Here is a 25,012-nt window from a genome sequence, read left to right on the forward strand (position 1 = left end):
TTTTAAAACTCTAACTTTCCCTCTTATTCCTGGATCCACCCTTACCCGCCTGCAAAGGATTTTCCTGGCCACAGACCTCTAACAAGTGGAAGAATCCTTTGAATAATCTGTATTTTTTTTCCTGTTAATTTTTTATTTTTATTCTCAACCACAGCTCACCCTGGATATTAAGGAGATTCAAGCTGGCTGGGAAAGTAGGGTGTTTCAAACACATTAACTCATGTGTCTCTCTCTCTTGGCCATATGTAACAGATCTCACCCATGTCCAGCTGACCCTTCTCTTGGGTCATTCACCATAGGACCCTAGCCCAATCACTCACTTGATCTCCTCCTATTTAGGCCTAAGTAAGAAGGGCCCAGCATTGGCCAGGACAGCTAAAGATATGACCGCAACAGGCAGAAAGTAACAGGAGGAAAAGAAGCACCTGCATGAGAGTCCTCAGGAAATAGACAGGAGGTCACATGCTCTGAGCTGGATCCTCTCCATAGCCTCTGAAGGCCATGGTGCAGCAAGTTCAGGGTGAGAAGCATGTGCTAAGCGGTGGCTGATTAAATCTAGAAGCATCCTGGGGCGCCTGGGTGGCTTGGTCGGTTGAGTGTCCGACTTCGGCTCAGGTCATGATCTCACAGTCCGTGAGTTCGAGCCCCGCGTCGGGCTCTGTGCTGACAGCTCAGAGCCTGGAGCCTGTTTCAGATTCTGTGTCTCCCTCTCTCTGTGACCCTCCCCCGTTCATGCTCTGTGTCTCTCTGTCTCAAAAATAAATAAAAACGTTTAAAAAAAATTAAAAAAAAAATCTAGAAGCATCCTATAGGGGGACTGTGCTCCTGAGACTCCAGAGTTTTGCCCAGGTACCACCGGACTGACCCAGGACAAGACAAGCTAATCTCTTTCAAAATTCCCTAATCAACGAAGAAGGGACAGAGGAACACTCATGGTGGCCACAGCAGAAAGGGTACATTTCACCCTACCCAACAGAGCTCAACTTTTCCTTCCCTATCTGTTCAGCCAGTGTTTGTAACATGTGCAAGAGGGACACACAGAAAGGAGGGGAAGCAACCTCAAAGTTGCACAGTGTCTCTACTACTGGGGCATATTTGTACTTGAAAAGCTCTTGCCTCTGGCCTCTCTTTGTGACTTCCTGTCTAGCTCAGCTCCTAGAAAAAAGCCAGTCTGAAGCTTCCCACCTGACCAATTAATTGCTCTGCCAGCATATGAAAGTCATGCTCATTCCCTGCCTATCCCCACCTCCACCATCGCCAAAGTATCCAGAGGCAACTAGACATTAAGTGTCTCCAGCCTAGAAGCAGAAAGCCACACCTCTCTAGATGGGACAGATGAAGCATAGGAAATCAAGAGAGAAAAAAGGCCCAGTGACCGCACATTATACTTCATCAAGCTTACTAACCCCAGGGACCCCACGTTATACTTCGTCAAGTGTACTCACAGTGTGAAGAGGGCCAAAGAAAGCAGAAGCTGAAGAGCCTTGGCTTTAACGCCTTCTCAAAGTAAGCAAGCTCCTGCCTTCAAGATGCGTGTTCTTCAGCCCGCACATTTCCACGGCTCCAGTCCCCAGGAACAGTGTGCACATTGTCTGAAGTGCACCAACTTTAGATGGGGCTGCTGTTTCCAACCTGCTGTGAAGACCAAATACTATACCATGACCACCATGACCATTGCTCGAAAAGCTGGATGAGGACCTGGCTGTAGGAAGGAGCAGAGTTGGAGACAGCAGCATAAGCTGAGCAAGAACAGACAAGTCTGAACACAAGAACATGGAAAGGATATATGTATGTGTACCTGTTTGGGGAGGGGAGCGGGTCATAGCAAAATACGATTTATAATTATTTTAATCTCCTACAAGTTTCTCTCTCCTGACTTGAGATTCTCTTTTGCAATTAAGACTCTGCTCAAGATTTTGGTTGTTATCACATCCAACTGGCACTCCATCTGCCCCCCCCGTACTTTTTTGTGCACCATTCATGTTTTAAATTTGCATTGGAAACTATGAAAAAGGAAAGCTTCTGCAGAAAGCAATTTCCTGGGCCAGCAGCTTTTGGACTAATATTCCCTTTGCAATTACCATGGCTTCTTCATGCACATACTCCCCTCCCACCTCCCTCCTCCTTCCTCCACTTTTCCCTCTCTTGCCAGCACCTTCGGTCTGAGCCAAGCCAATCCGACAAGGTACCACAGACCAGGTCACAAACTACGCCTTACGAAAGTGCCCTGGTCAGAAAAAGGAGCATTAACAAGCGGGAAAGAGGGCAAGGATCTTGAGGAGTCAGCTTAACAGGGCACCCCAGGGGCATGGGGGTTTCATCGGTAGAACACGGGCATAGCACTCTTACACAAGACAGGAAAGAAAACCCCAAAAGTTCACAATCTGAAACTTTGAGAGAGTCCTGATCAAGAAACCGCTAGAGAGACGCAAGGATTATATGTCTAGTCCACGCTGCCAAAGTCCCCTCAGTGTCCATCTGAAGGAAGAGCCGAATATATCGGTTGGCTTGCTGAGGCATCAAGCATCCGTTAGTGTTGTCATATGTAAAAGCTCTAGTCAGCACAGCAAATTTAGAGTCAGTCAACACAGGCCTTCTGAGCATCTTTACAGGCCGTTCCTCAGATCAGTGGCGTCAACATATTCCACTGCCGCCATGCATGTCGGGGTCTCTTCTTTTTCTGATGGTGTGAGGAAAATGTCCCAGTTCTTAGGTCCCCAGCTCCTAACCCCCCAATGGAAGTACTAGAATAATGGAACTGACACACAAAGACGGCCATGAGCAGCAGAAATCCTGTTCTCGGGTGGGTCTTAATCCCATGACCAAGTAGGGCCATGTGGGACTGTCCTGAACTCGGAGAAGGAAGGAAATACAGCGGATACTGTGGACTGCCAGCTGCAGAGCCCAGGAACCAGGACTCTGGTAGATGGAAAGGCGGTGAGGGAGAGAGGGACACCTTTTCCAAAAATGTGGTTTAAAATGAAAAGGAAAACAAGGCACTTAAGACTTGACTCCAGGGGCGCCTGGGTGGCGCAGTCGGTTAAGCGTCCGACTTCAGCCAGGTCACGATCTCACGGTCCGTGAGTTCGAGCCCCGCGTCAGGCTCTGGGCCGATGGCTCGGAGCCTGGAGCCTGTTTCCGATTCTGTGTCTCCCTCTCTCTCTGCCCCTCCCCCGTTCATGCTCTGTCTCTCTCTGTCCCAAAAAAAAAAAAAAAAAAAAAAAAAAAAAAGACTTGACTCCAAACTGAATACCAAAATCTGCCCCAAATGGCCTGAGAGCCACCTACTTACAGGAGGATGGGGTGATCCTTCCCCCTGACATGACCCTCCTCCCCCAGTACACAAACATACATTATGCTACTGATCCGGCCACATCCCATCAATGCCTTTTTCACCTGGGCCCAGTACAAACCCTACCCCACCCCCCAATCTGCTTACAAGTGTAAGTACCATTGGCCTAAGAAACTAAAAGCACAGAGATTTCATGAAGGTGCCTCTTTTGACTGATCTGAGTGTTACAGCTAACAGGTGGGGAAATCTTCTTAAATATACGAGTATTATCATGACAGGGCCATTGGAACGGATCAGTGCCGTAAGTCAGACAGGGCTGGAAGTTTCCGCCCCACCATCAGGTTCCTCTTTAGCCTTGACAGATCAAACTCAAGCCGAAGCAGGCTACAGAGATCAGTTCAGTGTCCGAGCCAAAGGTCTTCACAGTGAGGGACCAAAGCTGCCCTGGCTGGGCCTCTGCCGGCCCGTGTCCCAGATTAATCACCACCAGGCGGGGCCCGGACACCAGCCTGCAACCTGAGCCCAGCAGCACCTGCACAGGGGTCGCCCCTGCTCCTCCCGCACTCCTCTTGGGCAGGACTCCAGGCATGAGGGTGTCCACCTGTTGACGAGGTTACCTGGAACAGGAGGACAAGACACTCAACTATCTTGAATCCTGCAAATAAGTCACGGATGGTTTGAGTGGATTCGTGAAGGAAGGAGCAAAGATACGGTGACTCAAGCAATAAGGTCAGGGCTCCAAGGGAAAGAGGATTCTCAGCCTCTGAACAGAAGGAAAGACACGCAATGCCCCTCTTGACACTGTCTAGAGAGGGACTCCGGCTGGTGAGCAGCAGCTATGAACTAAGGAGATGCTTTGGGGTGTTTTGGACACATTCTCATCATCTACACAACAACAGGATGCTGATAGGGAGGACAGAGACCAGAGCAGGGATGTCTTTTCAAAACACCCCCAAATGCTGCCAGATATACCAGTATGAAAGGAAGCTTAGAAACAACTCACTCTGGCCGCACCTGGGTGGCTCAGTCGGTTAAGCATTGACTTCGGCTCAGGTCATGATCTCACAGTTTGTGGTTTCGAGCCCCACAACGGGCTCTGTGCAGACAGCTCAGAGCCTGGAGCCTGCTTCGGATTCTGTGTCTCCCTCTCTCTCTCTGCCCCTCCCCCGCTCACACTCTGTCTCCTTCTCTCTCAAAAATAACCAAACATTAAAAAAAAAAAAAAATTAAGGAAAAAAAAAACTCACTCCGTCGAGGGTGTAGAAGAGCTTCCTTCCTCTGAATGCCGAAACCTTGGAGAAAAGGTCTCAGACGGTCTCCTAAATCAGTAAGCTATTTCAAATGTGTACATTCAGAGCTAACAACTACATACGGTATCCGTCTGTGCTAGAATGCACTTTTTAGGAGCAAAGGGCCCTATTATAAATTCTTCTCAGATGGCAATCTCTTTTATATTGTTGCTTCTCTGAGGAGGAAGTATTCTGGACGCGCGGGCATGCGCGCACGCGCACACGCGCGCGCACACACACACACACACACACACACATCAAAAGGAGGAAGATAAGCATGAAGATCTGTATCTTAGAACCATCTGTCCTAGGCCCTAACTTGTGATAGAAGGAGAAAGCACTTATGGGTGCACCCTTTCCCACATACCCTGTGGCCCCAGGGAAGGAAGGGGAGGGAGGGGTCAGGGTCAGATTGAAGTGTGTCCCTTGAAAGAGCAGAAGAAAGCACAGGCCAGACCAGAGGAGAAAGAGCTGCTCCACAGCACCTTCAGCTCAGAAGGAACACCCACATCCTGACTGTTACACCTTGTTCCTCCAGAGCTCCATCTCCAGGAATTCCCTTTGAACTCCGGCTGCAGCCCAGTTAGGATAGAGCAGTGGCTACAATTACACCCTTGCGGGGAGGGGGGGGGAGGGGACGGAGGAGGGGGGGGTGCATGTGACAGGCCATGAAAGGTCCCAGCCTATAAAACAGACTGGAAAACAAACCCTTAATTTAAATGTTAATGAAAGTGCTGTGGAGACATCAGAGGCTTCCCGGCTGCTCAGAGAACAGCTACACCAGCTACAGAATTTATGGCTCCCCTTCACCCTCCCGCCTCCCTCTCTGCCTCATCACCCACTAAAGTTTAAAGAGTATTAAAAAAAAAAAAAAAAAACAACTAATTTTAACATTAACTCCGTGCTTCCACCTTGGGATGTGATTGCTAAATTATCTGTTGGCAGAACAGTGATCAAAGGCGGAAAAAACACAGGCACGCTGCGCACACAGCCCGGAGAAGTCAGCTGCAGCTGAGGCAGGGAGAGGACATGGTCTCTTCCTGATGAGGGAGGACTAGAAGAAACAGCGGTGCAGGCGGGGACCCGAGCCAGGAGGGGCAGGCAGCGGGAGAAAGGCAGGAAGACCTGCCCCTCCAATGTGCTGTGCCCCCAGCTGAGGTCACACAGTGCTGTCTAGTTCACTGTCGCTTCCCCAGGTCCAACACATAACAGTGCTTAGGTATGTAGACAGAGAGAGAGATAGGGAGGGAGAGGGACAGAGACAGACAGAGAGATGGAGAAACAAAGAAGTTAACAGAGACTGAGGGACGGAAACGTATCCCTGTCAGGACAGGTAGGGTCTCGGTGCACGACTCTGCACCTGCAGTATCCCATCTTCTGCAGTAGCCTCTGTTTCTATTTGTGGTGTTTTATTTAAGTCAGCTCTTGACAACTGAGCCAACCTTGCTGGCCAGGGAAGCAGTGGCTCCCACACACGGGTCCCGGGCCAGCCAGGGCTGGTTGGGTTGCTGGTCTCAGGCCAGCAGCTCAGCACATGAGCCTCCCTGTGCCCGTCCTGCCCTGGGTAGTGGCAGAAATCCAGGGTCTTGAGGAAGTGAAACCCACCCCTGTGGCATCTCGTCTTTGCTACTGATGGATACACTCGCACCCGCCAGAGAGGCTTGGCTCGGCACGGGCAGTGAACTCTGTGCGGCACCCGCCACCCTAGAGATTCAGCAGGACTAGACTCCGATTCAACTGGATCCCTACACTGATCCTTTTCCAACTTACAGTCATTTCAGGCTGGACCAGGGGACCCATCTAGGATTACCCAGAGCTTCCTCCTTTCTCCAGGTGTCACACACCTCCTCTTCCAACCAGCCCCTGGCCCCTCCCTGGTGTCTTTGTGCCTCTGACTCTCTCATCCAGGACCACCACGTGCAGGAGGCTCCCTCTTGTGTGCTCCGAGCCTGGCAAAGGAGGACACTGAGCCGTTCCTTGCTTAGGGAAGGTCTCTTTTTCCTAGACAGGCCCCAAAGGAAGCTTCCCCCTGCCCCGGTCCTGGGAAGGCAGGATGGAAAGATCAAGTCGGCCACAGGCCAAGCCACAACGTAAAGCAAGACAGTCAGCCAGCCATCAGAGTCTTTCTTCAGGTTATCAAGATTAGGAATCCTCTTCACAACCCAGCTCTCCATCGCCAACCAGAAAAGGCAAAATTCAGAGAGACAACCTTTACTTTTGACTCATCTTCCCCTAAAAGCTCGGTTATGAAGTCTAGGGCCAAAGGCTTGCTGAGCCACTGGCAACCAAAAGAATCCAAACTGAAAGTTGGCTGTCTCTTTTTCCAATCTTTCAAACTTCTCAGTCAGAGAAAATGCCAGATGCAATTACTTTTCACTAAAGAAAGGTGTATTTCAACAGGCTGGTGAATATGCGTTTACCACACAGACAACACACAGTAAACCCTGTAGCCGCTGGAACAAATACCCTGCTCTCCCCAGAAACCCACCCTCTCCCTGAACAGTACACAGTGATTGCTTTCCTTCCAGACTCTCCCTCACCTCTGGGAGAAATGAAGCAAGAGGGGGCCGCTCCTCCATCAAAACCCCCCAGAGGCCTCAACTCACTTTACAAATTTGAATCGGTACATTTCATGCAGACTTGGACTATTCCCCCAAAAAACAAACAGGCCACCACAGTGAGCAAAGTTACACAAAATTATATTGTATATTTAATAACACAGCAAAGTCAATTTTCTACACCTATACCACTCATATATTTCCCCAATGACAGAAACACGAGAGAAGGGATTAAAACCCAAGTGTCCTGGGAAGCCTTCCTGACCACACTCACTCACACGATAGCAAGTGTTGTTGGGAGATGGGGAAAGGATTCTGCGGAACACCTCCTTTCTCCTGGAGGGCAATAAAAATGGTGTCTGCAGAGGAAGGGGGAGCTGTGGGCTCCTTACTCTTCCCCTAGCAGGCAAACAGGACAAGTGGGTCTCCGGATTCATTTCACCACTAGGGTCCCACCCCCGCTGTGCAAACCAGAGTTCGAGGAGCGCTCACACCCCTGGGATGGTACAAGCACTCACAGCTGCCTGATTGAGCCCAGGCCTCGAGGACGTAGGGCCTCCCCCCAACCCTTCCACCTCAACTCGGGCCTCGAGGAAGAGAGAATATTCTTCAGGCCCCAAGAGCCTTTCAAGGGCCACAACTTCCGCCCACCATGGATGAAGGAACAGCAGCGACCTGGGGCCTGTCTTGTGGCCATCCCTCCGCACCACAGTACGGGCCACAGGCTGGAGGCCTGAGCACCAACTGCCGCCTCTTCTGCCCCATGCCACGTGTGCCCTGAGTCCGCCTTCCCTGGGCCTCAATTTCTCCCTCTGCGGGGGAGGGGCGTGGTGGTGGTGGTACCCCCTTCCCCCTCAACCAGAGATGGCTGAGTTTTGAGCACTTAGTATCAGCTGGGTGCCATTACAGCAACACGCCCATCTCACCCCGCCACGGAGTAGGATCCTCACAGGAGCTTCCACATACCAAGTTCAGTCATTACACAGGGAGTGACGAAGGAGGGAAAGAAGGAAGGAAGGGATAGAAAGTCAGAGGGAAGGAAATGGAGTCTTCAACAGTTCTGTATTTCCTCACTCTTGAGTGTTTGCCAACTTTATTCAGCTGGAAATAGTTTCCTTTTGGAAATAATTTTTAAGTGGCAACAAAACTTATTGCACATTTTTAAAACTGTGCGTTTCTGTGTTACTCATGGAAAAGTGCTCAGCATCCAACGTGACCTGGGGAGGTTGTTTGTGAGATCCGCAGTCATACCCAGACATATACCCTCCCACCGCAGGTGAGCCTCCCACAGCCCTTCTCTCACTCATCAAAAGCTCCAGGCTGGGCCTCTGCTACAGGAGGGCTTCACCTGTAAGTCATGAATCTTAAAAACAGGATTATTGGCGTCAGGGCAAGAAGACGGGTAGGAGGGCACACAAGAGGTAGAGAAAAAGGTCCTTGTCTGCCACCCTCCTGTGGAGGCTACTGGTTTTCCTTCTGTGGTTTTGAGTACCTAAACACAGCTCTAAGCACATATCTGGTATTAAATATCACCCTCCATGGCTGTTTACGGATCAAGAACTCAAGGTCATGGAAGGAAGGAAAGGTGACATTTGGACATGGGACGGAATACCTGCTTTCTCCCAGCAGGAGCACCTCAAATAAAGCCGGAGGCTTGAGGTTTCCTGCTTCCTGCTACAAGTGTCTAAGCACACGCATAAGGAAAGAAGGCAGCCAGCCCCAGCATCTAGATAAATACGACGCAAAGCTCTCACAAATGGTTTTCAACAGAAGAAACAGATTGAGAAAAGGGATGCGGCAGGTCTCCTAACCATTCAGGTGCCTTCTAAAGAGAGGTACAAGGGAGCAGTGAGAGACTGGGAAGTCGTCGGGTAACCCAGGGACACCTGACCTAGAGGACGGCTGCTGCCCACCTCCACTCATGTTCTTCGTGAGAAGTTCATGGTCACATCCCATTAGTGGCCACACTTGCGACCATACTCATACATACCAACGACCATACTCAACAGAGAGGGTGGCGGGGAGGGGAAGAGAAGACAGCGAGGACAGAAACACTATGGGGGTGGGGGGGGGGGAAAGGAAAGAGATTCCTGCAGAGTTCCCACCTCAAGAAGACTGCTGAGGAGGAGGGGAACTCCAGGAGGGCCAGGAGAAGCCCCCGGCAAAGCTGGAGATGTGAGAGACAGCAACTAAAGCCTTGAAACAAAGGCTGTCCCCAAGAGGAGAGATTCTGGTTGCCATAAGGAGATAGCCCTTCTGGCTTTGCAGAGCATTTTCTTACTCATTATTTCAGGTCATCTTCACAATAATCTAGTAAAGCCTATAAAGGAAACTGTATTCTCATTTAATAGTTGGGGAAACAGGCTCAGAGAAGGGCACGGCTTCCCGAGGCTACCCTGCTGGTGGTGGCAAAGCAGAACCCCAGTGTTCCAGCACAGACCCCGAGGCTACGAGGCAGTGTCTCCCCAGACTGGGAAAATGGATGAGCTCATTGAAAGGTTCAAACTCATGGACGCAGGGAGAAGAAATGGATCTAATAATAGGATGAAACATCCCTATCCCAGTACTTTTCAGGGTAAAAGAAAATGGGGTAGAGAGAATAGCAGCATATACCATGGCCCTCTAGTAAAGACATGGCCCCAAGTGCAAACTATTTTCGAAGAGTCGAGCTGGGGAAGCGGTCATCTCGAACAACTATGGTCCAATCGGCGGTGAGCGAGCGTCACCCTAGGGCCAAGGCAGGCCACCAAGAGGACAAGAAGCCTCTGGAGGAGAATGAGAAAACAAAAGACCCAGGTTTTCACTGACGCTGAAGCATATCAAGGACTCGGCAAAGGTTCTGGCACAGGGCGAATGGCGAATGCTCAGCAGCGGCTGGTAGTGCGGGCTGTGGTAGATTAATGCTAGTACTGTCTGAAAGCTAAGTCCTTCCTCAAAGCCAGTCTGCAAGTTGTGGCCAAAACAAATCTCCGTTTACTGTATTCGAAAAGGCTTCTTAATGACGGGCTAGACTCTGTCCTCAACCTCTTTCACAGACACGATCTTCAACTGTTAAAGTGAACACGTGCTTCAACACGTGTTCTACTGTGAAAGGGTAGCCCACCACGTTCCAGAGAGGTGGCCAGAGTAGAGGACTAAGGGATGGGGTGCTGAGAGGGCCTGGCCGTGTTCTTTGGCCTAAACCTCCAGCCCTGAAGGGTTTCCCCTCTACCACCGGCCCCACCCCAGCTCTCCCTAGTCCAAAGCCAGCAGAAGTCCACAGGGCAGTCACCAGCCCATCTGCCACCTCCCACAGGTCCCTTCAGTCCTCACACATACCCAGCCCACAGGCCCCCAAGCCTGACCAACGGGCTTTCAAACGGGCAGCAGTGGAAAGAAACTGCGGAGAGGACAGTGCTCAACGGCTCTGTTCTCCGCCCTCCGCTCCCACACACTGAGGCCTCTCTACTCCCTGCTGGTCTTGCCTTCCCGCTTTCCTAGGATTGCTAGAATGATTTGTTCTGAACAGCGACAGGTTTATAGGTTAGCCGACACCTCCGCTCTGTGGAATTTTAATTAACTTCTCTCATCGTCAATATGCTAAGGAACGGGGTCTCCATTCTCTGGGGTCAGCAGTGTGTTTCAGGTCCTGCTATATCAGCCGTCAAATTGAAGAATTAATGACGTGGCTAATCGGCTCTAATTCTTTAGAAAGAAAAAAAATTTGAAAGGGAGTTGCAGAAGGGGGCAGGAGGAGGGGTGCAGGCTCCGTGGAGTAAGGGGAAAGAGGCTGAAGGGGGCTGAGCAAGGTGGGGAACCCACTCTCTCGTAAAACGAGCGACAGACTTAAACCCAGGGCAGGAGAGTGGCAGCCCCCCAGCTCTCCCACTGCTCGTTAGGTGGGGAGTCAGGGACGAAGGCAGTGAGGGGGAAGACCCTAGAAAAACAAACCGTCTGATGGAGCAGGTGCAGGAGGGAGTCTATGTACCCTGCTGGGGAGGAGAGAGACTCTGCCTTGGTTCAAGAAAGCCTGGAAAGCAGAAGTCAGGATGCAAAGCTCACTCGCTTAGAGGTGAAGCCACAGAAATACAGACAGGCCAAGGGGGAAGGTAAGGCTACCACCAAAAATTTGGCATGTCTGCTATGATGCTCAATCTACCCCACATACATGTCTCTGGATGAGGGCCCAATTGGACATGGGCCCCACGCCTCTCCGGATGACTCAGCTCTGTAAGCGATACTCTAGAAGACATTTTCCAAGGGGAACAAACCACAGATGTGGGTTGTGAGAGCAGGTTGGCCGGTGTGGTCACTTCCCAGGAGTGCTAACAGGCCTCTGCTTTGGAAGCGACTCCAGAGAGCATATGCTCCAGAAGGGGCACTCTTGTAACAACTGGAGTCAGTTACATTTTAACAGTATCTTTTCCTTCACTGTTTCTGGGGTAGACGCCCAGGAAGTTAGCCCCTGGGATGTTGTCTCCACCTCACACATATATGATGTGAGCCACACACCTTAGGTCTCTGGAGGATTTTCAAAATCTCCAGGAGAGAGGCTTAAAGCAACCTAGAATATACAGGTGGACGAGCTTTCTAGCCCACCCAACCTCATAAAATAAAAGCATTATTATACAGGACAAAACCATATCCAAAAACGTCTCCCTTACCTGAGTAATGGGCTGATAGCAATGGACCAGACTCGGTCTTCGGTCTGGATGGTGTGTAAGCACTGCCCCAGCCGGCCTGATGCCAAAGGCCATACCTGGAAACAGCAGAAGAGATGCTCTCGTCAGCATCGCCTGGGATTGGGACGTGGGGTGAGCATCCCCAGGGCGGTGGGGAAGTGGAGAATCCTCTCTGTCCTGCAGACACAGAGCTCAACGTATGAGCCGAGAGGCTTCCCCAGCCTCCGGCTCGCCTACCTGACTCCCAGGCAGAACTGCCCTCCTCAACATCCACTTGAGAGCTCTCTTCACCACCCAATTTTATAGCAGGGAATCAGGAGCTCCACACTCCAGCTGAGACGTGATGAAGCCGGGTGAGCAGGTGCGGCTTGCCTCTCTCAACAACCTCCTCGTGCTGGTGGGTTTTCCTCTTTCCTATCTCTCACCCAGATTTTCCTTTGGGAGGTAGGGAGAAGGAGGATGATCAAGGCACAGTATGGGGGAACAAAGACAGAATCACAGCAGAATTAAGAGAGAGGAGCAAAAAGGAAGACACAAGAGAAGGGGAGAACGGAGGAAGAAGAGAGGCTTCTAGGCACGAAGGTGGTATGTTCTTGTTTGTTTGTTGATAATGCCCAGGATCCAGTGCTATTCATGTCGGCAGGGAATTTAGCACCTAGTGTCACCAAAAGTAGCAGAAAAGCTTAACTCTTTTAAGCTTCCATATCTCCTACAGGTTAAAAATATTGCTTGGAGCACATTATCTGGTCCCTATCAGTCAGGAATGTACATTAGCAGCCACTCCGGGCTTAACTCTAATCAACACTCAGGGAGCCCTCTCAGCAGCCAGTGCATTTAGAAATCTCCCATTAAGCACAAGGCCCCCCTCACCTCACCCAACCCTAGATGACACAGTCAGGGAAATAAGCCTCTAACCAAACAGAAAGGAAGCCTCAAATGTACAGGGCTGTCCCAGACAGCAGCCAAGGAGGGATCCTGGGGCAGCCAGATGGATCAATGACCTCTCAAGGTCCCTGCCGTGCTATAAGGGGAACACACAAAAGCCAGTCAGGACCTTAGATGGAAGAACTTTCAGGAAACATTCCTTGAATTTAAGGGGCAGGTGATGGAGTGGGGGTGGTCTTGCCTTCTTGGGGTCACATGACATGTCTTCCCCATAAAAGGAGAAAGTGTTTTCGATCTTGTGTATGTATAAAAGGTATATATGAGTTATTTCCAACACAGGGAAAAGAAAATAAACTTAAGAAGATTCTGAACAAGGAGGGGCAGAAAACAAAAGTGAATACCACGACTTTCCTGGAGTGCCATGATTCTGGCTTACTCTTCTGGATCTACAATCAGGCCCCTTTGCTAGTAACTAGAGGCGTTTCTACTGTCTTCTTTCAGATAGTCCAGGCCTGGAAGAGTGGTTTGCCTTTCCTCAGATGCGAACTCCCTAGGAGGCGGGTTGGAAGGTGAGGAGACACTAAGGACTCTGATTACAACATCTACGGGGACAACTCCAGTCCTGGATTCACCAGTGCCACCCCCACCCCCCCTCCCCCGGGACGGGCTGGTGGATTCCAACACCGTACAAACCACAGAACAAGGTTCCTGGCCTCCGGGAGTGGCTCAGGAGGCATGTTGCCAATTCTGAGCGGATGTTGGGAAAGCCACAAACCCGAGTGTCATGATGCCTGAGGGACAGGAGTTGACAACAATATGCTGATCACACTTTCACCCTCAGTGGTCAAATCCAAAACAAACCCTTCCCTGGAAAAGACATATCTCAGTGGAGGTGGGCATTTACATAGTCCTTTTAAGAAGCAGTTGACAATATGTATCAGGACCCTTAAAATGACCGAAGCCTTACACTCAGTAATTCTCTTGCTGAGATTCTATCCTAAGAAAATAATTCTAAAACAAAGAGAAGCCTGTGTGGTAAAAATATTCCCTGCAGCCTATGGTTACAGAAAGAGCACGCATGGGCTTTGGAATCAGACCCATTTGGGTTTGAACCCAGTTGTTACTTATCATCTCTGATCTTAGGGATATTTCAAGACTTCTTAGCCTCAGTTTCCTCGTGTGTAGAATGGGAAATAATACCTATCTTTTGAGGGCTACAGAAATGTCAAGATATGTATAAAGCACCTGGCACAGTAATAGCACAGCGTTTGGAAGGGATTAGGCACCCAACAATGGTGGTTCTTATTACTTATTAAGCCATTAAAGATGACACAAATAATTTGTAATAATAATAGGAAACTTTATAAAATAAAGTAGATACAGTAGGGTATACTGGCTATCCACAATATATTACAAGCATAATTATGTAGGGATAAAATTAACCTAAAGGATAAAAGGAGAAAATGAACAAATGTAAAGGGCTTAGCATCGTGCCTGGTTACACTGTATACAGTTACAAAACAAACAAGCAAACCTATGCGTTGAAAAATAACTAAAAGAAGAAAAAGAAAAAACAAACCCAAGTTCAAATGTTCCCTCCTTCATAAATTCTCCCCTTTCAAGGCAGATGTGATCTCTCCACCCCTGAACTCTCTGGCCCTAGAGGCTTACATTTGACAGTCCTGGCCACTTCCGCTCAGCTTCGCAGCCACTGCACACACGTCTCAGCTCCCCTTAAAAAGAGGGGCAGTCTCTTCCTTACCTTTGAAAAACCCTACTGCCTTGTACACTAAGCCCTGCATACAGTTGGCACTTAAAAGAATGAATGAAAGAACAGAGAAATAAGGAGGCAATGAAAGAATGGTCAGAACCAGCCCAGGCCCACGAAGAACATTCCTACATTCCTATCACATCTCAGGATGGGGCTGGCCTCACTAAAGCCCAGAGGGGCAATCCAAACAGAGTCTCAATAAGCTAGAAAGTAGGGTTGGCAGGGGCGGGGAGGGGCAGGGAGAGGAAGAATCTGAGCAGTCGCTAACTCAGAACTCAGAAGTCTTACGAAGAAAATGTTTTAGTTCCTTTCACCCCAATAAAACAATCTTTTTCTGGGGCGCCTGGGTGGCGCAGTCGGTTAGGCGTCCGACTTCAGCCAGGTCACGATCTCGCGGTCCGTGAGTTCGAGCCCCGCGTCAGGCTCTGGGCTGATGGCTCGGAGCCTGGAGCCTGTTTCTGATTCTGTGTCTCCCTCTCTCTCTGCCCCTCCCCCGTTCATGCTCTGTCTCTCTCTGTCCCAAAAATAAATAAAAAATGTTGAAAAAAAAATTTAAAAAAAAAAAAAAAAAAAAAACAATCTTTTTCCTAAAACACAGTAACTATCTGGGGGAACTCCCAACAAACAGGCTATAGATCTTTACAGGCAAACATGAGTTTGCCTAAGTTCTTGCATAGGTTTGGGCATATTAGAAGCAGATACAGAACTGCAGAGGCCACCGAAAAGCCATGGAAACCTGGCTAGAAAAGACTGGCTGTGGGTAGTGTGGAAATGGGTCAGGAAGACGAAGGCGGCTAGAGGCAAAGACAACCACATGGCGGGAACAGAAGCAGCATCCAGAAGTCTGAAAAGATGAGCGGGCCCAGAAGTCACCAGGGAGCCCGTAGATAGCCGACCAGTTTTCTGGAGGTGAAGAACCCGGGGGGAGAATTCTGTCACTGTCTTCAAAGAAATCCTCAAAAGGAATACGATGTGCTGCAGTGACAATTTTAGAATTTAGAAAGTACCTGTTTTAACACTTAAAAAAAAATCGAATCCACTAAATGGGGTTGCGTTGGTACTTCAAGCATGAAACAAATCCAATATCCCAAATAAAGATGCTGTCCCCTGACTAGAATAGCAGCCCATCCCCCTGAATTGCTACCTGTGGTCATAAAGCTTAGTTTATGCTGCTCTGGGTATCAGACCACAGAGAAGAGACTAGAAGAGACGTCACTGAGAAGGAGGAGCCAGGGGAAGCTCGAAGCCATGACAGGAAGATGCCAGGAGATGGGAATATTTAGGCCACATGTGCCAAAAAGATTTTTATGCAAATTGATTTCTGAGGAGTACAGCAAGTTAAGGCCAGTGTCTTTTCAAGGAATGGTAAAACGACAGCGACCAATCAGAACCCTGAAGTAAGGATAGGGTGGACGGAATGGGAAACAGGCAATAGGAACTTCAGTTTCCGAGTTGGTTCAAAGGTTTTCTGGATTTTTCTCAGGCTTCCTGTGCTGGTGTGCATGTCTCTCTGACAGAATGCAAAGTGTTAGGAAGAAAATAGCCAAGGGAGGAGAAGCTTCCGTAAATAGAAAGGAACATGCGTAGCCCTTCTTTTTATATCAATTGATGGCATGTTTATAGGAAGGAGTAATCACCAGAGGGTACGTGGAGTCAGAAAAGCTAGTGAATAAAAAGTGCCACTGCCCTCTCCTGAGACCCTCCCTAGGTGTCTCAGAGGCCCGTTTGCTGACACGAACAGGCATCTTGCTCCTGTTGGCGCTATGATCTCCAGATGCTGAGAGGAAACAGGCGAGTAAGATACTACCAGGCCTCCTGCACCTCAGCTTAATTGTCAGCAGAGTTCCCACAGCAGCCCCAAAGGACCAGGCGTGTGCGGGCCCTGCCTGGGGCTGCGGGAGTGTGCGGGCCCTGCCTGGGGCTGCGGGACACAGGGGTGGAGACAGAAGTTCTTCTCTGTGTCATGGGTGGAGGCCTGTTTGACCCAAACGTGGGTGAGTGGAGTCCATAAAGCAGAGGTCACACTACTTCTCAACCTCATTCTGTTTTGCCTTGGCAGATGTCTGACCGTAGACCAGGCAGTTTGGCAATGACGCACCAAAAACGCCTTTCTCTCCTCGTCTTTCTACTGCTTACTGACCACATCACTCTCCAGAGAAGCAGTAAAAACACATTTTAATTATCAGCCTGATTGCTTATAAACAAGGTGGTGAAAAATTAACCTCCCTAAACAGAAAGCAAGCAAAAGGAGGGAGATTTTAAAATAAAATATTGGGGTCAGAACTCAACCCACAAACTTGAGGAAATTCAGCTCAGGGAGGAAAAGCTGGCCAGGCCCTCTGTTTTTGAGTTCACGCCACATTTCAAGTGAGTGGCAAGCTTCCCAGCCACTGTCCACTCCTTTCTCAGGCCAGCTGGCAGGGATGTAGCCTGGCATGGCCAGCCGCATGCCAGAGGCACATAAGTGAGTCCTTTATCGTGTTGTCCCCCTGCTGCCCCCACCCAATGCCCTCAGCCAATCCCAAGACTCAAGGCCCTATCCACCCTCTCCCACCCCACTCCCTATAGACAGGAGGGAATAACAGTACCTAAGGGGGACACCACTCACCTTGGCCGTCCTGTCCCTGGAGCCGCTCACGATGATGCCCCCTCTGCAATCCACACAGTTCACCTCCTGTTCATGAGCCGAGTACTTGACAGTGAAGGTGCTATGAATCTTATGAACACCAATCTTCCCATCTCTAGGAGAGAAATAAGGAGCCCATCCCCAATAGCCAATTTATTCTCTCTGTCGGAAGAGAACAAAGCTACGGAAGCAGCCCGAGTCTCTAGTGATGTCCAAATCTGCTAAGTTTTAAGCAACTCAGCTCAAAATAAGGTGCTGAGCTTCGAGATAACTTTACTTCCTCAGTACACTCGGGGCTGAACAGAGCTGAGAGACAAAACAAATTTCCCCCTCGAGAGTATCACAACCAGCTTCACTTTTCATTAAAGGCTCTTCCTGTTTTCCTTCTCTGGCTAACCCTATTAAGTGTCTTTGGTAAATCTCTCTGCTTCAAATGGAAAAAAAAAAAAAAAAAAACCACTCCCTCTTCTTATGGTCTCCCTCCTCATCCCTTTGGAGTTGAGACAGAAAAGCGAGAGGCAGGCAGGCAGAAGTTCCCTGAAGAATGCTAAGGAAGAAGGAGGAGAACTCTGCGGCACTTACCCTCCTGCACTGATAATATGCGAGTTGGCCAGCACAAAGTGGCAAACGTCCTCATCATGCCCAGCAAAGACTCCCAGGGGCCGACGGTTCAAGCTGGCACCATCTGGGCGGAACTGATAGGCCAGGATGAAATTAGCCTGGGATATGTACAGAGAATCACCTTCCAGCTGCATCCAGGGCATCTGACTGCAGAGATATAAAACACAATGTAAAGATCATCAAGATACAGCATGAAAAGTTGACTCCAATCTTTAGAGAGGCTGACCGATTCTCAACATAGTGAGAATAACCTGCACTTTACCCCCCTCCTCTCCTTTAAAATTACCTCCCCGTAGGCTACCCTCAGACAACTAGAGAGACTGAGCTTTGTAGTAACCTAATCTTCTCTGGACTTTCTAAAACAGAGTCAGAATTAAACGACCAATTAAATATCACTTTTAATGGGAAAATGCTTAAGACCTGAATTACTGGCAACTTAGATTTCTTTCGGGGAGGCAGAGCTCAGCGACTATAATGACTGGGGCATGGACAGGGTCAAAAACAAATCTTCCACCCAGAGAAAGTGATTTTCTTTCATTACACATCCTCACTGATTTGAAGTGTTAAGTGATAAGTTTCGAGGTTCCAAGACTCCCATACATACCTCTTCCCCAACAGAGCAGATGGAGAAAAGAGAAGAGTGAGCCCTGAGAAGCCCCATTCCCTTATCCCGCTAGAGCAAAGGGGCCATTTATAAGTGAAAGGAATAAAGCCATTTAGGAAAGGATGCTAATGTACTGGTTACATATCCAGCTCCACACAGGGGATATCTACGTTTCGGTATTAGAGGGTAAGTAGGGCAATGGAAAAACGTCTTCGCAGCAGTCCGCTACAGTTCAGGGGTTATGGAGAAATAGTCAGCTCTCCCAGGCAGCTGATAAGAGAAATCCACAAGTAGTTAAAGATTCCCTCCACAATCCAACAAAAGGAAGAAAGCTTAGAAGCCACAGGCCAGTCCCATGGCACAGAGTGAGCCTCAAGAAGAAAGAAGTCTCTGCCAGACCCCAGGCTCTCTGGTGGGGACTAAGCCCCTTCCCCAAGGCAGACAACCCAGCAGCCTGTCCTACTCTATGGAGGAGTTCTGGAGCTACCAGGTCCCAAGCAAGGCTTAGGGACAGCTGATTCATCCCCATTTACAGAGACACCATCTCCCACTGCCAAGCCTGTCTGAGCAAACTGGGCTGTGTTTCTTCCCCAGACTCCTTAATACAAGCGTCATGGGAATGTGGAAAAGTTCTGCAAATTGACTTGACGGGCCATTAAATGCAGCTTGGACTTTGTAGTAGCTGAGTTTCTGCTCAGGAGGTTTTTACAAGTGTGTGCATATATTATATAGAACATGTGTTGAGTAGGTAGCGATGCCTACATTCTCACTCATTATGCACTTCCCTCTTCAACATCCCCTTGCACGAGTTTGTGGCACACTCAAGTGGGGAGCAAACAGAAGGGGTTGGAATGCATGTGTTTAGAGCCATCTGGTAAACAGCCATTTGCCGAGGACAAGAAACCAGGTTCATGCCAGGTGAACGGTGGAGAATCCCGGGGCAGCCTGGTAACTGCTTTGTGTGTTTATTTGCCAAACTGCTTTGAAACCAGCCCCAAAAAAGACGTCAGGGACAAAACCTTGATAGAGAAATAAACTCTACTTTCTGATATTAAAAGGCAAAAGCGGGAAGCAGAGAGTACAGTTTTTCATCATAAAAATCTGTCTTTCTCCCTAGTAGTTTCTCTACAGTCACCACCACGACCAGTACCCCCACATAATTCACAGCCACCACCAGCCATGAAAACAGCAGGAACTGGACACAAGCAAGAGAGAAGGGGTCATCAGATGAAGAAGCCTGTCAGTATCTCTCAGCACAAGCACAGGTCAACCTGGAATGAGGAACCACGATGCTCCTTAACCATTCCGACCAATCATCGAGGAGCACTTGCTTGGCAGGGAGTCAGATGATAACTATGAAATAATGTAGCATCAATGAAGCATAAGATTTGTGGCATTAGCAGTCCAAAGCCACTGTCTAAATTTCCTAGCAGTTCTGAGTTCTATCTCCCATAACATCTACAGCCAAGCCTTTAGATCCTATTTTGCCTTCTTAATAAAGTAGGGGAGAGGGCTAACAGACACCACGAGTGAAGCATAGCTCTGTAGAGTAGATTTAAAGAAAAATAATTATAAAACAAGATGGGTTGAAATACTGGCTTCATTTAACTCTTTTGATGAGGTAAGTTAATTTAAGGGGTTACCTCTGAGTGGTTGCATTATACGTAAGTTTTATTTTCTTTAAACTTTTCTATTTTTTCAAATCTCTACAATAAACATTTGTTATTTTTATAATCATAAACGTGTGGAATTTGTTTAAATAAAGCACATTTGATGGCAATTTTTACCAATGTGAAAAAAATTGTCCCTCTGATGCCTGCTTTGTGATGTTTAAAGGATCACCAGTGCCACACCACCCAAGACAGGCACATTTACACTCTAGCTAAGACCAGATATTTTACTTCCCAGCATGCTTTTCTGTTCCAGGTAGCTTTGAAAGAGTCAAGGAGTACCTGGGTGGCTCACTCGGTTGAGCATCTGACTTTGGCTCAGGTCATGATCTCACAGGTCATGAGTTCGAGCCCTGCATCAGGCTCTCTGCTGTCAGCGCAGAGCCCACTTTGGATCCTCTGTCCCCGCCCCCCCCCCTTCCCTCACTCACGCTCTCTCTTTTAAACATGAATAAACATTAAATTTTAAAAAAAGAATCAAGAGGCTACTTACCTGCATCTCCACTTCAGCAGAATCCCCTCTCGGCAGCGCCCCAACCTCCAGTTCTGAGACACCTTCACCCGTTCCTTCACTGGGACATTGGCCATCCTGTGTGCAGACAGAACAGATAATCCAGTCACTACAACTCATTGCCAACCAGAGAAAATTCCATAGGCTAATGAGGTAGAACTTGGGAGTATCTGGAATATATCTAGATATAAGTGACAGGGTTAGGACATGAGAAAGGATTAACTTTTCTCTCTCCACACTGGGATAACCAAGAAAGCCAAGAAGAGCCTGTCCTTTACAGTGTCTATAGTGATGCCAAAGCGATCTAATGGAGAAAGGATAACAGTGCTGGAACTACTGGCTATCCATAAGGAAAAAAGTAAACTCTGACTCCTACCTCACACCATATAGAAAAATTAATTCAAAATAGATTTAAACATGAAATCTAAAACTATAAAGCTGATAGAGGAAAATATATCAAAATATTTCTGCAACTTGGGGCCTGGGAAAAGGTCTCTTAAGACACAGAAAGCAATGGCAAACAAGAAAACTCTAATGAATGAGACTTTATCAAAATTTAAAATTTTTGCTTACCACAATGAATATACACACCACATTCTGGGGGAAAGTGTTCACAAAATATATATCTGACAAAGGGCTTATATCCAGAAAATACTAAGAAATTGTAAATACATATGTATAACTGTATACATATGTATATGTATATATTGTATATGCATTTATATATGTATATATAATTATACACACACACATAAATATATATATATGCATATATATATTTTTGAAGGCCAGTAAGGAACTCTCCTACAATCTTGGTGGCAAAGCAAAATGGTAGAGCCATCATGGAAAAATGTCTGAGTTTATTATAAATCCAAACATATACCTACTCTATGACCTAGCAAATACCCAGGAGAAAGCATACACCCACAAAAAGACTTGCACAAGAATGTTCACAGGAACTTTAGTAGTAAGAGCCCAAAGTTGAAAAGAGCCCAGGCAGCCATCAGAAGAATGGCCAAACACCCCATGATGTATATTCATACAATGGAATGCTACTCAGCAATAAAAAGGAAAGTACTATTGACATACACAGTAATGTGGGTGAATCTCAAAAGCTGAATGAAAGCAACCTTACACAAAAGAGTTCATGTTGTATGATTCCATTTATGTGAAGGATATTGAGAAGGATTATTATTATGTGAAGGATATTGTGAAGCATTATTAAGAAGGATAACTAATCTATGGTGGAAGAATCAGAACAGTGATTACCACTGGGAACCCTACCACTGGGAAGGGGACTGACTGGGAAGAAACATGTAGAAACTTTCTGGAGCAACATTCTGTGTCTAAATCTTAAAGGGATTTGGGTTACACAGGTGTATATGCATTTGTCGAAAAATGCATCCAATGGAAAAAAAAATGCCCCAAATGATACACTTAAGATTAAAGTTTGAGCATTTTGCTGTATATAATATTAAGTTTATTTATTTATTTTTGAGAGAGAGAGAGAAAGAGAGCACGTGCACAGGGGAGTGGCAGAGAGAGAGGAAAAGAGAGAATCCAAGCAGGCTCCGCACCGTCACGCTCTGCACTGTCAGCATGGAGCCCGATGTGGAACTTGAACTTACGAAACATGAGACCATGACCTGACCCGAAGTCAAACGCTTAACCGACTGAGCCACCCAGGAGCCCCTGTATATAAACCCATAAACTAATATATATACGAGTCAATTGTATGCATGCATACTGTAGTGTTTACAGGTGGAATGTACTGATATCTGCAACTCACTTTGAAATGCATGATAACACAAATACACTAAAATGTTCATTGTAGAATCTAGGTCGTGGGCATATAAGTGTCTGTGGAATAATTCATTCAACTTTGCTGTTTTAAATTTTTCATTTAAGAAAATGTTGGGGGTGTCAGTAGTACTTTCTGGGTGAGGAAAATAGAGCAGTAAGGAATACGAGAGCACACTAGCGTAGGAATGGTGTAGTCTGTGACTGGGTTGGAGTGGCAGGGGGGTAGGGAGAAGAGCTCGAAGCCACTCTGAAAGTACACTTTGGGACAGAATTCTGAAATTGTGGGCAAGAATTTGAAAATTTCATTTTAGGGGGCGCCTGGGTAGCTCAGTCGCTTAAGTGTCTGACTCTTGATTTCAGTTCAGGTCATGATCTCATGGTTTGTGGGATCAAGCCCTATGTGGGGCTCTGCACTGGCAGCATGCAGCCTGTTTGGGACTCTCTCTCTCTCTCTTTCTGCCCCTCCCTCACTCTCTAAACAAACAAGCATTTTTTTTAAAGAAAATTTCATTTTAGGCCCCCACAGCTCCCCTGTGTTTCCTTGGCCTGCTCCACTGGACAGTACAGGGTATGCTGCTTGGGACACGGAGTGGTAACTACCAGGTCTATTGAGAAAAGAAGAGAGAAACATGCATTTCCTCCCGTCTCTGCTATGCCTTCACACTGACTACCCTTTACCAAAAGGCAGCCGTGAAGTCCTGCTTACAATATTATGACAAGTACAGATTAAAAAGGATGGTTTTGGTAGGCAGAAAGAGAAGATACCTAATCCGTTTCTAGATAAATAATACTCTATCTACCTCCTGATCTCATCTCATTTGTTCATTTGTATAAACTAATTGTTTTTGATTAACAAAATGATACATCCACAGGGTAAAAAAAAATGCCAATAGACTGATAGATACTGTAGATGTATTTATATTGGTATGTAATTATACATATACCCAGTTTTTAATTTAAAAAATAGTACACTATTTTACTCATTGCTTTCTTAACAATATATCTCAGGAAGCATTCCATATCAATACATTAAGATCCATCTCATTTTCTTTAACAGCTGCATAGAATTCTATTGTGTAACTCAATCATCATTTGACCAGTCCTTTACTGATTCACATTTAAAGGGCTTCCAGACTTTAGCTATTATAACTACTGCTGTTATAAATATCCTTATATCTCTATTTAGGTGTGAGAACCCCAAGCAGGCTCCACGCTGCCAGCGTAGAGCCCAACATGGGGCTCGAACAGAGGAACTGTGAGACCATGACCTGAGCCCAAACCAAGAGTCAGACGCCCAAACTACTGAGCCACCCAGGTGCCCCGATATTTTTATTTCAGACCTTACTATGGAAAATCTTTCAACATAGTAAATACAGTTTAGTTAATCCCATTGAACACTATTTAAAAAATGATTTAGAATGTTTCAATCTCTCTGGATCATAATTCCAAAGATAATTTATTTAACAAACATTTAATGTGGTGTTTATGATGTGCCAGGAACTGTTTTCATTTACTTAATGCTTTATGCATAGTAAGTATCAATAAGCATTTGTTGATAAAGCAATTGTACTTCCTGTATTCTATCCAATTAGAAGACATCGGGGGAAAAAAAAAAAGACGACATTGGAAATAAGCAATAAGCAAACTGGCTGATACTGCAATTTAAATACAGAAAGCCAGAAATGACCCAAACTGATATAAACCAATATATAACAAACAAAGTAAAGTTTTAAAGTAAGGAAAGAAATCTCCACTTCATCAGTGCTATTGGGTTTGTATACCATGTTCCCAACCTTATGAGAAAGAAGGAGGAGGAATATACATGCCTAGAAAGAACGTGGGAAGTATATACTCTAAAATAGTTAACTGTGGGTAGCCAACTTTGGGTGTTTTATTTTCTTTGCGTTTTTACATATTTTTCAATTTTTCTACAATGTAATATTTTGGTGAACAAGAAAATACCCATTAAAATAATAATGCTGGTGATAAAACTGGAAATCAATAGGTTAAAAAAACTGATTTAGATGCTTACATCTCATAAATAATATAATAAATCCTTGCAAAATGAAAGTGAATTTAAAATAGCTTTTCAGGGCTCCTGGGTGGCTCAGTCGGTTAAACTTCCAACTTTGGCTCAGGTCATGATCTCACCATTCATGGGTTCCAGCCCCACATCAGGCTCTGTGCTGACAGCTCAGAGTCTGAAGCCTGCTTCAGATTCTGTGTCTCCCTCTCTCTCTCTGCCCTTCCCTTGTTCACACGCACTCTCTCTCTCTCTCTCAAGAATAAACATTTTAAAAAATTTAATAAAAAATAAAAGTTTTTTAACTGGAAGATTTTAAAGTGTTTAAATTTTATTTGTATTTACTTATTTTATTATTTACTTATTATTTTTTGAGAGAGAGACAGAGCGTGAACAGAGGAGGGGCAGAGAGAGAGAGAGAGAGAGAGAGAGAGAGAGAGAGAGAATATCCAAAGCAGGCTCCAGGCTCTCAGATGTCAGCTCAGAGCCTCATGATGAGGGGCTTGAACCCACGAACTGTGACATCATGACCTGAGCGAACTTGGAAGCTTAACCAACTGGGCCACTCAGGCGCCCCTAAAGTGTTTAAATTTTAAATACTATCCCAAGTGGGGCACCTGGGTGGCTCAGTGGGTTAAGCGTCTGACTCTTGATTTTGGCTCAGGTCATGATCTCATCATTTGTGAGTGTCTGACAGC

The 25,012-nt window shown here is 46.9% G+C and overlaps 1 protein-coding gene across 9 annotated transcripts in view; it reads right to left on the reverse strand.

The window, feature by feature from the left end:
• Window positions 1-25,012, reverse strand: part of FBXW4 (F-box and WD repeat domain containing 4) — an 82,262-nt gene that overhangs the window by 42,524 nt on the left and 14,726 nt on the right. For 4 of the 9 annotated variants that reach the window (XM_058697542.1, XM_058697541.1, XM_058697549.1 and 1 more), the window contains exons 2-5: window positions 20,471-20,566; window positions 17,665-17,850; window positions 17,065-17,197; window positions 11,783-11,877 (exon numbers count right to left, since the gene is read on the reverse strand). In XM_058697542.1, the coding sequence (XP_058553525.1) occupies window positions 11,783-11,877; window positions 17,065-17,197; window positions 17,665-17,850; window positions 20,471-20,566 (510 nt within the window). Of the gene's footprint in view, window positions 1-1,445; window positions 1,636-11,782; window positions 11,878-17,064; window positions 17,198-17,664; window positions 17,851-20,470; window positions 20,567-25,012 lie in introns of all 9 variants that reach the window. The other 5 variants (XM_058697545.1, XM_058697544.1, XM_058697548.1 and 2 more) reach the window with 3 other exon arrangements.

The sequence above is a fragment of the Neofelis nebulosa genome, chromosome 13 (genome assembly GCF_028018385.1).
Source record: "Neofelis nebulosa isolate mNeoNeb1 chromosome 13, mNeoNeb1.pri, whole genome shotgun sequence".
Lineage (NCBI taxonomy): Eukaryota > Metazoa > Chordata > Mammalia > Carnivora > Felidae > Neofelis > Neofelis nebulosa.